We start from the raw sequence: 13632 nt of genomic DNA, 5'->3' as shown, positions 1-13632 counted from the left end.
TACATGTTCAACCATGTGTTCTCCATCCTTCATTAATTCATTCATTTTTGTCAAATGGCAAACATATTGATTGACCAGACATACACATTGACCATGTGCCAGACACTGTTCAACAAATGAGAGCATACAAAGATGAATAATAGTTGCCAATCAGTCTAGCATAGTCATAGGAAAATACACATTTAGATATTTATGAATGTATAGAGAGAGAATTTGAAATTATAATCTACCATATTCATGATTGTATATCAAATGCATAAAAATATTTTAACTACCCCCAGATTGCAGTTTTCTCCATAATGTAAAATATTACTATAATATTTTATAGGATTTTAGATTGATTAAAGACTTTTTGTCTTAACTTCCTGAATCAATTTTTAGCCCATTGCCTGCATAAGCCTTCTCACCTTGTCAGAAATGTAATCTAACACTTGGATTAGGAAAGAAACGTGTTAATAGGCATCTTTCGTCATAAGGCCTCCAAAGTATTTGTCTGCAACATGCCTCTATAAATGTTGACAAATCTGGTGACTGTTGTATGACTAATTAACATTTACACAGGATACATAAATTTGTTAATTTATACTGAAGTTTGACTTTAGCAAAGCATTCTCATATGCTTTATCTAAATTACTTGTTGTGTTTCTAAAACAATTAAATGTAAAAATATCTTTTGAAAGTTCAGGTCCTAGATTTTGAGGAAGGCTGAAATGTGGTAATTGGGAAGTTGACATCAATACTAATAAAAGTTTCCTTAATCAAGTAGAAGTGTTTGATAGAAAGCTTTGGTGTTACCTTTTGGTGGATAGGTAGTAATCTTGTAAGTAGAACAAAGGGAATGCTGAAGTACCAAAAAGGAGAAGGCAATTTTTATATCAGAACCACTTTTCAATGATTTAGGCTATAAATTACTATGGTTAGCATCGATATCCCAGCACATGAGCACCACAAGAGAAATTAAATATATTTTTTAGAGAATTAAAGTTATGTTGGTCTTACAGACATTCACACACTCAAAACCTTGTGATAACACTTGCTGATCTCCCTACCATTACCCCAAATTTGCATGGGATTAACGTACCTTTAACAATACTTAATAAGTGCATTTGGATATATCAGAGATCCTCATAATAATTTGTTTCAGATTTCACCACCCCGTACCACAGAATCTCTAAGAATTAGGAAGGGCCTTCATGAGTTTTTTTTTTTAATAGAAAAATTCTTTATTGTTTACCCTTATTTTGCGGTAGATCATAAAATATTCAGATGGCAAACTAGTTACTTTGTGCACATGGCAGTAAGCATAGAGAATTCCACCCCCCTACATACACACAGTTTAGTATGTTTTTAAGATGGTTGTGGGACTAGACTTTTGTCTTGGCAATGTATAGAGAGAGCTTTCTACGTTACAGCGTGTATCCTGTTTTGTCTCCCACCTTTGGCTGTAGCATTATGACCACTGTTTCTAATGTTTTTATGACTTCAGTTACATCCACCATATTACTTAGTACTAATTTTATGATTATTCTTTTTCCCTTTCATTTGGTGTATTCAGTGTATTCAGTGAAGTGGAAATTGTCCACACACTCTTAAAAACACCTCATACTTTTTAGATTTGCTTTATATAAAATTTTCTGGAAACTATCTAGATGATAAAAAAATTTCCATTACCAAAGATTTTTTTTTAATGTTTATTCTGTCATCATTTCACACTTTGGTGGCCATTTCTGCTCAGGTGGCCTGCACATAATTTTATGTTTAAGCATTTCTAACTTAAACCACCCAATCTTAAACGACTTCCCTTTCTGGATAATTTCTTGGCAAACTAGATTTGATCTTTTCTTTTATAACCCTCCTTACTTCTTAAAATAAATCACTTTAATCCATTCTGGTTTTTTTCATGCCCATTTCTTCAATTTCTTTTTCATTTTTAAAACTTTTCCTAAAATAATTGTTGGTCAGAGTATATTGAATATCTCATTTTCTATTTATTTATTTTTTTATATTAATACTTCTCAGAAATCAAGAACTCCTTCCTGGTGCACCTGAGTGGCTCACTTAAGTGTCCAACTTTTGATTTCCTCTTAGGTCATTTCTTGATCTCACATTTCTTGAGATAGAGCCCCGCAATGGGCTCTGTGCTGACAGGGCAGAGCCTGGTAGGGATTCTTTCTCTCCTTCTTTCTCTGCCCTTACCCCTCTTATGCTCTTTCTCTATCTCTCTCAAAACAAATAAAATTAACTTAAAAAAAAAAAACTCTTTCTGACCAAATTCTCTTAGTATTAAAATAAAATTAGTTTTGTCTTACTAATTTTATCAGTACTAGGTAACACAATGATTTAATGGAATATTTTAAAACTATACATTATTCTAGAGTTGAATCAAGTATACTTATAAAAATAACATAAATTTAAGCTATGTTTCTTAAGCCTTCTGAAGAAAACAAAACAGGGTAAGACCTAGATGTTGCCATGTAGGAAGTAACAGTTAAATTAATAGGACTACATAAATGGAAATTGTAGTACAAAGCTGTATGTAAAAAAATACCACATAAGTGAAATATAGTGAATAGCTTAGGAAGTTAAAATTGTATTCAGTATTAATATAGATGAATTTATAAATTATGGATATTTAAAGATATATTCGGCACATCTACAATATTTTGGAGCTAACATAAAATTGTGAAGTTGATATCAAGAAGGATATAAATACTCTTTAATAACATGTGCCTCATTGTCACTGCTAGAGACAGAATGTTAAACATTACTGACCACAAGTGTGAACCAGTGTGGTAATTCCTACAATTCTACTAGTAAAATAATGCACAATTTCCTTTTGTGCAGATAATAGTTTGACTTTCTTATTAAGGAGCTGGTACTCTCCTGGGCATGAGGGAGTAAAGAAAAACATTTCTTCCTATTCCTGCATTGAATTAGAAGGATCATGGCATTGTCATAGAAAACAATGATGAAATCATAACACCACATTTTATTTCTACCAGTTATTAGCTATGCTTTTCTGGCAAATTATTTGAGCATGTACCTCCTCATTTCACACGGTGCATAATTTGAACTAGGCTATTATAGAAGTGAATAAGAGTATTTTTGATACGAATATACTTATCCTAAGATCTGGCACAAAGTTCAGCAAATGCTAATTGGACTTTTTAGGCAAAATTTCACCTCAAAGTTAGGGCAGGGAATTTTTGAGGCATGTTACAAAAAAGAATCATTTGGTATATATGAAAAGAACTTTAGCTCAGAAGGTTGTGAAACAGTAACAGATTAAAAGGTGTTTTACAGGAAAATTAACAAGTGAATACATAACTAAACATCTAAATATATAATATTTTTCAGTATTACTATCTGTGAGGAGAGGAGTACACAAGGTACTGGGCGCTACATAGAGATTTTCAAAGTTAGGAACACCATGCAAATGTCCTGTTGCCAACACCATGAGTAAAATTTGCAAAATTACTTGTAAAAAAATATTTGGCAAATGGCTTAATTTTTAAAAATTTCTTTACATAGGGGTGCCTGGGTGGCTTAGTCAGTTGAGCATCTGACTTCAGCTCAGATCATGATCTCACTGTCGGTGAGTTCAAGCCCTGCGTCGGGCTCTGTGCTGACAGCTTGGAGCCTGTTTCAGATTCTATGTCTCCCTCTCTCTCTGCCCCTTCCCCACTCATGCTGTGTCTCTCTCTGTCAAAAACAAACAAACATTAATTTTTTTGTAATTTCTTTACATAATATATATGGCAATACTACAAAATAAGTCTGGTTAACAAAATGTAATAATATTTTTTATTTTTATTGAGGTTTTTGGAGCACCAAAATATGCATTCAAAACATGCATGGCACAAGTTTTGTAAGGCTTCCTTAATCCCTTTGTGTCATTGTTTCCCCCTGTGAGATTTTTTTTTCTTCTGAGTGTCTCAATCATCATGGTTAATAAGGGCAGTCTCATATATATATACGTATACATATGGAGAAATTCAATTCCAAATTGCTTTAAGGTTCACCTTTGAATTTTACTTTGGTCCAAAGAGTCCCATGACCTTTAAGTTTGATGAAAAGAGGGAGTAGTTATTAATCTCATTATTTTATTTTGAAGTTCTCCCAAAGCAGGTGACTCGAGACATTTCTGCAAAATGACATTCGTAGACCATGTAAGTTGATCATTGTTACACAGTAAAAGGCAATATCTCAGATTTTAATACACCTTCAGAATTTTTTTATCTGATGTTCTCAATTCTCGGTCACTCTACTTCTTCAGAGCCAGCACTATTTTGGACAGTTTAATTATATGTCTTATATCTATGCTTAAATGTAAAAACTGTTCCTTTTTAAAGATTATTTTTATACCCTTATATATGCCAAACTTATTATATTCCAAAAATGTTCACTCTTCTTCATTTTAATATCTGCTATACTATTCCTTTTACACAAAGTTATTTCATTGTGCCTCAGAATATTATAATTTAAAGAGTATATTGTAACTATACAATAATTTCAAAGAATTTTTTCTCAAATTTATTTTTTTAATTTAATCCAAATTACATCCATATAGTGCAACAATGATTTCAGGAGTAGATTCCTTAATGCCCCTTTCATTCAGCCCATCCCCCTTCCACAACCCCTCCAGTAACTCTCTGTTTGTTCTCCATATTTAAGAGTCTCTTATGTTTTGTCCCCCTCCCTGTTTTTATAATATTTTTGCTTCCCTTCCCTTGTGTTCATCTGTTCTGTCTTAAAGTCCTCATATGAGTGAAGTCATATATTTTTCTTTCTCTATTTTCACTTCACGTAATACTCTCTAGTTCCACCCATGTAGTTGCAAATGGCAAGATTTCATTCTTTTTGATTGCTGAGTAATACTCCACTGTGTGTGTGTGTAAATATATATATATATATATATATATATATACACACACATATATATACATATATAAAATAAATGAAATATAAAATATGTTGTAATTAAGTCTATTGTATACATATAGGTATAATGAAAGTGGAAGAATAAGATTAAGAAAACAATGCAGCAGTTAATTATCTTTTTTTTTAATGTCAATAGCCTTAGAGAGAAGGGAAGAAGTCAAAAACAAAGTGAAATCTATAACGCTTTACCAGGCAGCTATTGACTTCAAGAAATTGTTAGGAGCCATAAAAAAGAATGAAATCTTGCCATTTGCAACAAAGTAGAAATACAGAGTATAATGCTAAGAGAAGAGGATCAGAGAAAGACAAATATAGTATCATCTCATTCATATGGGAAATTTAAGAAACAAAACAGATGAGCAAAAGAAAAAAGGAGAGAAAGAGACAAACCAAGAAACAGGCCCTTAACTATAGAGAACAAACTGATGATTACCACAGGGGAGGTAGGTAAGGGGATAGAGGAAATAGGGGATTGGGATCGAAGAGTACACTTATCACAATGAAAAAAAATAAAAAGATTAAAAACTTCTAGGAGTAATATCTTTATATGATGTTGTGAAGAAAGAAGGATAAATGATAGTTTAAATAAATCTCTCTCTACCTTCTTCTCTATATCCATGTCCCAACAATACTAGTTAAAATTTGCCAAAGTGTCAGGGCACCTGGATGGCTCAGTCAGTTAAGCATCCATCTTCAGCTCATGTCATGATCTTACGGCTTGTGTGTTCGAGCCCTGTGTCAGGCTCTGTCCTAACAGCTTAGAGCCTGAAGGCTGCTTTGGATTCTGTGTCTCCCTCTCTCTCTCTACGCCTCCCCCACTCATGATCTGTCTCTGTCTCAAAAATAAATAAGCATTAATTTTTTTTTTAATTCACCAAAGTGTTTAAATAGTTAAATAATTCAGACCACCATGGTGACAAACACAAGAAAAGGAAGCTAATTTTTATTGTCCTGAGGTTAAGGATAGTAGGAAACAATTATAGAATAAGTGTAAAGGAATGATATACAATATACAGGCGTTTCTGCTGGTAAGAAATATATAGATATAGATATCTACATATAATCTATAGATTATAATCTATATCTATCTACATCTATATCTATATATCTATATAGACATATATCTATATCTATCTACATCTATAGCTATATAGATGTAGATAGATATAGACATATATTATATAGGGAGGGCCATGAAGGACTAACTTGAATACAATCATCTGAGAATGATTAGCAGGGAGCAGTGGATTGCAACAGTACAGATTAAAGATGACCAGGGCATGGACTGTGGATTTTGCTTGAGGAAAAATGAAAAAGAGATGCCAAAGATATTATAGTCAGCATGATAATGCAAATGATTCAGTAAGGAATTGGACAGGAAATTTTGATGATCCTCAGACATTCCGATTCCTAAATGCTCTGCCATTAATGGCTTTGATCATTGTAGTCTGCTCACAGTATGAAGATTTATGAATTTCTGTAAAGATGGTAAAAATACTTGGTCTTAAATCAACCACTGGAAGAAGAACTCGTGGAGCAGCAAATGCCTTAAGTAGTCATTGTGTAATGTAGGCAACAAGAGTAATGATTTCTATGTAATATCTCAAAAGAGATTATTTTTTGAAATGGGAACAAATGTAGAACAGTAGAACATATTTTATCTTTGGCCATAAAACATTGTTTTATAAGGAGTATAGGGAAAATTGCAAGGTGATCATCAGCTGATTAAGATGTATAACAGTTAAAATTAATTATTTCTTCAGCACAGTCTCTGAGAGTTATTTCCAGTATGTAATAAGTAAAATATTCCCTGAAGATTAGGAATTTAATTGTGCTTCCATAGTTTAAAACAGAAAAGCTTTATTACCATGAGCAGGTGATTTCTTTTATCCATAATAATTACTGGATTCCAAACTATGGATAAAATAGGTAATTAATCAATACTGTTAACAAATACCACCTGTCCTACCTAAATGATTTCAGTTTAGAATTAAGAATCACACTATATTTATCTTGTTTAAAAATCTCTCTTTACTCTTTTGGAGTTCTAAAGCGATATTTTTCATAACTTCCTAAAGTACTTGAACGTACATGATGTTCATATCAGAACACAATCTGGTCAATTAGTATTTAATCCTTCCATTCCTGAGCAATTCCTTTTTTTTTTTTTTTTTTTTTTTTTTTTTTTTTTTTTTTTTTTTTTACTTCCAAGCATCTCAGTGTAATGATGAGCCCAGAGGTTCTTATCATAACAAAAATATATATCGTAACATAACAAAATATATCTCAGGTCATTCCTCTTATTTAACATCAGCCCTGATTTAGGTTTGTTTTCTTTTGGTTCAGCTTGGTTACCAAAAGAGGTAATGTAAAGAGCAAATTTTTATTTTAATTTGTAATTCAATGTAATTGGGCAAAAATAACCTTTTATACATCAGCTATATAATGAAATTATTAAGCAATTGGTATTGGTTTTCTCCCCCCCCCCCCGCCCATTGGAGTATGAAGCATCCTCAGAAAGATTTGACAAACATAAAGTTACATTAAAAAAATTTTTTTTGCAGTGATGAGAATTCATTCTGATGTGTTTACAAATTCATTCTAAACACCTTATTCCAAATTATCTGTGGGTTGTGTCAAGAATTAAAAAGTGTAAAGAATTGGAACAATTTTCTAGGTCATTCATCTGCAAAACCACAACTGAAGAGGAAAATAAATGATTTTTAAAAATCAACAGCTTTATTCATTGTTCACTTTATTATAATTACATGAAAAGGCGCTCATTCCATTACCTCAGTTCAGGAATGTAGACAGTCATTGACCTGGCCCTAAACCTTATTTATCTATTTTAATGATTTATTGCATTATGGTATATAGTAAATGTGTATACGAAGTATGTATGTAAGCTTTTTATAAAGAATATAAACAAAAAGGTAAGATGATGCATGAATGATGACCTAATACTAATATATTTTTCATTTAAACCATACTCCATACTCATACTTTTACAATATCATTATTAATCAAATAACTATATTCTTGAGTTGTAACATTATTGTCAATTATGCTGGCATTGATGTTTTAATGAAACAAATTTTTTTCACAATTTGAATTTTTTAGTAATGATTTTATGAGATTTTTCCCATGTTTTAGGAGAGCCAATACTTTCTTCATGAATATCCCAGATAATTCACATGGCATCATTGAAGCCTAGTTCCAAAAACAGCTTCAGCTATCTGAATTGGCTATGACAGAATTGGCAGAAACCTTGAAATTGCAGTTATTTAGTCTGGCCACCATGCCCAGAAAGATCTACTTGGAATGGTTCTGGAAGCTGTTCTTTTATTGTGTGCAACTATTCTTAATATGGTAGTATTTGACAGTCATTTTAGGTAAGAACTGAAGCCAATTAAATGGTTTCTCTGTGGATTTCCTCTGACAGATGCACAGAGGCATCTTGTGTTAGCCAATAGGCATTATTTAAACATAGCTAAAACCATTCCAGCATTTATTTTGATGCAACCAGCTAATTATATGGCTGTGATTTATGTTTAAGTAAAGGATTTTAATCAGATCTATTATTTTCATCCTCTGCTGTACTCTTATCAGAGTCATGGTACCTCTAAGGGGAAATGGGAAGATAACTTCTCCCACAAAAATCCTGGGCACATTCTCTTGTTTCCATACTAATAGGAGTCTGATTTTAAATGGGAAAACACTGTTATTTCCCTATCCGTGATTAGAAAAGTAAAAATTATGTAGCTTAAACTGAGACAGATGACCATTTGCTGTTTTATGTTTAGTTACACTTTGGACATAGAGCAAGCCAGAAAAAAAAAAAAATCCCAGAAACTTAATAAAGATGGATTTGCTTGAAGGGCAAACTCAGTTTTTATGGTGGTTACTTATAATTTTCAGTACTTTTTAAATGAATTCCCAGTTCTTAAGATTTCAGTTTTTCTATAAAATATGCTAAATTGATGATTTGACATAAAGAAAAATGACTATAAACCTAAAATTTTTAAAGTATTTCAACAAGTGCAGTTGAAGTTACCCTCAGCATATTGGCAATACACAGGACATTAGCAGAAATCTCGACCTAGTATTTACAAATCTGTGATGGCTGGCTCCTCTAGTTCATTTTGTTGGAAGTTAGTACATTAGCAGACTTGTGAGTTTTGTTATGAACCAATTTTTTTCTTCTTCTTTTTTTATTTTTTTATTTTTCTAGATGCTCCACCAACTGGTCAGGCACACAATGTGAGAGACCAGCCCCAAAGAGCAGCAAGTCTGATAATATTAACACAAGTAAGTTCCTCAGCTTACCATGATGAATGTTCTACATGGTACAGAAACCATTCTCTTATGCCATTACTGGGGGACTTGAGTCTTGGAATTTCTCCTTCAAGGAATTTTTCAGGAGATATATTGCAAACCAGGTGTTTTGGGAAGGATAGAGCACTGAGCTCACATGGTGACAAGATCCAGCATTTACGTGTTCTTTCAGGTAGAAAGAGTTCAAACTTTGGCAGGTTTCAGAATGCACATCTGCAAACCTAGCATAAGTTTTTCTTGGGAAATGGGAAACGTCAGTGTACTAAGGCTTCAAATATCACAGTGGATATGAGAATGCTCCAGAAAAAAAAGCAATTCCATGTTTTAATTAGAGCAAAGTATATTGTCTTGCAATGCATTTCAGTATGTTTTTGGAGAGCATACGTGACTGGTGAGTCTTAAAGAAAAGTATATTAACAAGAAAATCTTAATAAGGATCATGGGTTGATTTATTGCTTATCTTTAAAGTATTGGTTTTGAAGTGTATTAAAATGTAGTTTAACATTTTTCAAATCCTTTTTTTGTGCAGTTATATAGTCTTAGGGCAGGTCACTGATATGAAAGTCCATCTACATCATCATTTGTGTGTCTATGCCTGTATTTTTAACAACTTTAAACAATTTTATGAAAATTTTCAAAATGAAAGTTTCCCAATTTACACATATTGTCACTAATTTTATGAGTGAAGCACTTTTGAAATATGTAATATCTATCAAGTGGGTAAATTTATTCTTGAAGAAGAAAAATTATATCCCTGATTGACAAATGCTTACTTCAGCATTTTTGTCTCTAGTCCGTCACTCCTGGTGAAAAAAAACTTCATTTTTTTTTTAAATTTTTTTCAACGTTTATTTATTCTTCAGAGATAGAGAGAGACAAAGCATGAGGAGGGGAGGGGCAGAGAGAGAGGGAGACACAGAATCCAAAGCATCCTCCATGCTCTGAGCTGTCAGCACAGAGCCCGACGCAGGGCTTGAATCCACAAACCATGAGATAGTGACCCAGGCCCAAGTCAGACACTTAACTGACTGAGCCACCCAGGTACCCCTGAAAAAACTTTCTTGAAAACAAAAAACATACTTTGGAGTTTGTAAAAAAGGCAAGGAACTATCAGAGGCAAAAGTATGCAATTTTTATATCCTAGATGTAGGATCCTAGTGTTTGCTGATCTACTTGTTTGTTCCAACTGCCCCCAGATAGTTTCTCTATCACTGCTTGAAATTCTCTAAGCAAAACTGTCCAAATTTCCACCATTTAGAAATTAATTTGGTCAAATAGACATGAGCATCTTTGAAAAATGTCACATAGGTCTAGAATAAATAGCCTAGACATGAATATTTGAATTTGCAGAGATGAGTAATCATTGGTCATATAGTATTATTGGGGGTTTACCCTGGAATTTGTGTGTTCTCCTTAGGGAAAGGAAAGGAGGGAAAGGAAAGGAAGGAAAGGAAAAGGAAGAGAAAGAAGGAGAAGGGAAGAGAAAGGGAAGGGCAGGGCATTAAGAAAACTATGGGGACATTACTGTAGGAATAGAGTACTGGAATTTGAGAAACTGGTTCATAAAAGTTAGTACAGGACACGAATATGCCTTGCCTAATTTGATATTGAAAAAGGAGAGGGAAAGAAATACTTCCTTTTCTCTCTTCCCAGGATGTAGGGCTTATACCCATATTACAAATAATAGTTCTGGAGCCATACTAATTTATATATGATTTTGTAAACCAGTTACAAAACTCAGCAATCATTAATAGCATTGTTTTTTAGCGAAAAGTACATTTCGAGTTACTAACCTATAGAACACACTGAATTTATAAGTTGAGAATTTTGAAGACAAGTTATTTTAACCTTTTGTTTATGGTGATTTCTCAGTTCGATAAATGAGATACATAGCCTTTAACAGAGTCAAAAACAACTTTATTGATAAACTCTCTGAAAAGAAAGAAGGATACAGAGTAGTATGTCAATTGAATTTTTTTAATTTGGCATAAGTTCCATCCACAAGGGAAAGCTTGGTGTTTGGAAGGTGGATTGGAGGAGGGAATGCCAGATGTTTTTATTGGAGGGTGCTATCTCCAATTATTTACATGGCCATAAAGCTCCCTTATAAGGCCGATGCCTTTCATTGCATGCAACAGTTCTGAGAAGGGACTATCAAAAAGAAGGAGTTGCAAGTATTTGTAGCCCTTTTTCCAAAGATTCTAACGTTCTTCCTTCCATCACTGATTTAAAGTCGTTAAATTTAATAGAAGTATCAATGCACATTGAAAGGGCTATTAGCTCTGTAAATGTCAAATTTTCCTAAATTTGAGCAAAGTTGACCACATAATGACACTATTAAAAGGTACTTATCATCAGACATTTATGCTTAGCAAAACTTGCCTCAATAACTCTGGAAGAAGGAAAAAAAGTAAACTGATCCCACCTGAGGTAAGAGGATTATTTTTATTCTCTGTTAAAGCCCTGTGGTTTTGAATGGTTGTCAAATGTTCCCCAAACTTGGAGAGAAGTCATCCACCCAATAGGAAAAGATAGGTGCTTTAGCAGTGTGTTTTCAGATCTGCATTTCCACTAAGAGTGAAGCATTCCTTAACTATCAGACCTTGGAATAATAAAGAATACACGGCTTCTGTTGGCCTGAAGACTGTCAACTGGCAAGGAGATTTACCTTTCCAATTGATGCACAGATTTCTTAATCATCTTGGAGTAGTCATACTGATGTTTTCTGGCTGTTGCTGTTTAAAGATTCTAAAAATCAGCCTGTGGAATTAAACAGATCTATTATCCTAGAATATTCTGCTGAGGTTCCACTTAAAAAAGCTAGTCTGACTCTTCTGAAGTTATTTTGAAGAGTTTAAAATTAAACATGATAAAATATTCCTTGTATACTTCTATTTCAATTTTACCTAAGGTTTTAAGGGAGTGAATTCTCAATGTTTGAATTATGCTGTTCATATTTGCTAAAATTAAGGAGGATAAAAATATACTCAGCATTTGTGAGGCAGTAATATTCAGATGCTGTATTTTAATACAGTGACAACAGAGAAGTGATATCTGTTAGGGGTCTGTGTTTCCTTTTTTCCTATCTTGCCCTTATCTCTTTTATACCATCCTGTTTCAAAATAGAAAAAAAATTATGTTATACCAAGGACCCAAAACTTTGTAAATTTAGAGAGAGAACTGAAAAATGCAACAAAATAATGCCTTTGTCCTAATTCTCCCAAGGCATATTTATCAAGCCTCAACTAAGTGTCAAGTACTGAATTAGATCCCAGCCACAAGTCAGTGAGTGAGACAGACTGCCTCTTCTATGAAACTGAGGTTCTAGAAAGGTAAACAGCAATAAAACAAGGAAGCAAACAAGTGAGCATGCAGATTTATAAAATAATTGTAACGTTTTATTGGTCCTGTGAAGGGAGCAAAAGTGAAGCAAAAATAGAGAATGGCAGAGGAGAACTGAGGTCAGGAGTGATTTCTCTGAGGTGATGGTATGTAAACTGAGATTTGAAGGATTAAAAAGAGAAGAGGCTAAGAGGCTATTTCAAACACAAAGGCAGGAGGTACAAAAACCCTGGAACAGGAAAGAGTTAAAGATGTCCAAGGGATTGAAAGACCAGTGTGCTGGCATCAAGGGGACAAGAGGGACAGTGATACAAAGGGAAGATATTTTCTTTATGACTGTTAATATTACAGTTTATCCCAGTGCCAAAGAGAAAATATCCTACTCACAAAAACATATCCACTTTCACATTTATGGATATGTGTAAACATCCATTTAAAAGCAGAATATATAGCAACAAGTCAAAAGAGGTCAACTGTAATGATATGTTTAATATTTATACCTTTCTACCAATAAACAAAAGGTCCTTTTCCTCTGACTTCCAGGACACTGAATTATTCTGGCTCCCTTCTTAACTCTCTTGAAGCCATTCTGTCTTCTTTGTGAGATACTCTTTCTCTATTTCTTCTGGATAACTCATTCTCCACTTCCCACTATACACACCCTCCTGGTGATTCATAATTCCTCAACCTCACTTACCAACTCTATGTTGACTACCCCTACATTTCTGTTCTCAATCCTGGTTTGTCTCCTGAGTTTGAGACATAGATCCCACTGCACAATTGCAATATCCATGTCTATATCCATGGCACTGTCTGTATCATCTGTATTCCATGGGAATCTCAAACTCAACATGTCCCAAAGTGAACTCACCACCTTCCCCAACTCAAGCAGAGTGGCAACATATATTTTTAATTATTTAATAAACATGTGTGTCATAGTTCCTGTATGATGGCCAATCCTATTTACATTACTATGATGTAATATTAATGATGACACTCATTTTATGGATGTGT

At 33.4% G+C, this 13632-nt stretch overlaps 1 protein-coding gene across 3 annotated transcripts in view; it reads left to right on the top strand.

Annotated features, from left to right (window-relative positions):
* Positions 1-13632, top strand: part of LRP1B (LDL receptor related protein 1B) — a 1907075-nt gene that overhangs the window by 1882968 nt on the left and 10475 nt on the right. For all 3 annotated transcript variants that reach the window (XM_086718488.1, XM_025932005.2, XM_086718489.1), the window contains one exon: positions 9173-9249. In XM_086718488.1, coding sequence (XP_086574614.1) covers positions 9173-9249 — 77 coding nt within the window. The remainder of the gene's footprint in view (positions 1-9172; positions 9250-13632) is intronic.

The sequence above is a fragment of the Puma concolor genome, chromosome C1 (assembly GCF_028749965.1).
Source record: "Puma concolor isolate L17-30 chromosome C1, mPumCon1.1.hap2, whole genome shotgun sequence".
Taxonomy (NCBI): Eukaryota; Metazoa; Chordata; class Mammalia; order Carnivora; family Felidae; genus Puma; species Puma concolor.
This window is presented reverse-complemented; position numbering and strand designations above follow the sequence as displayed.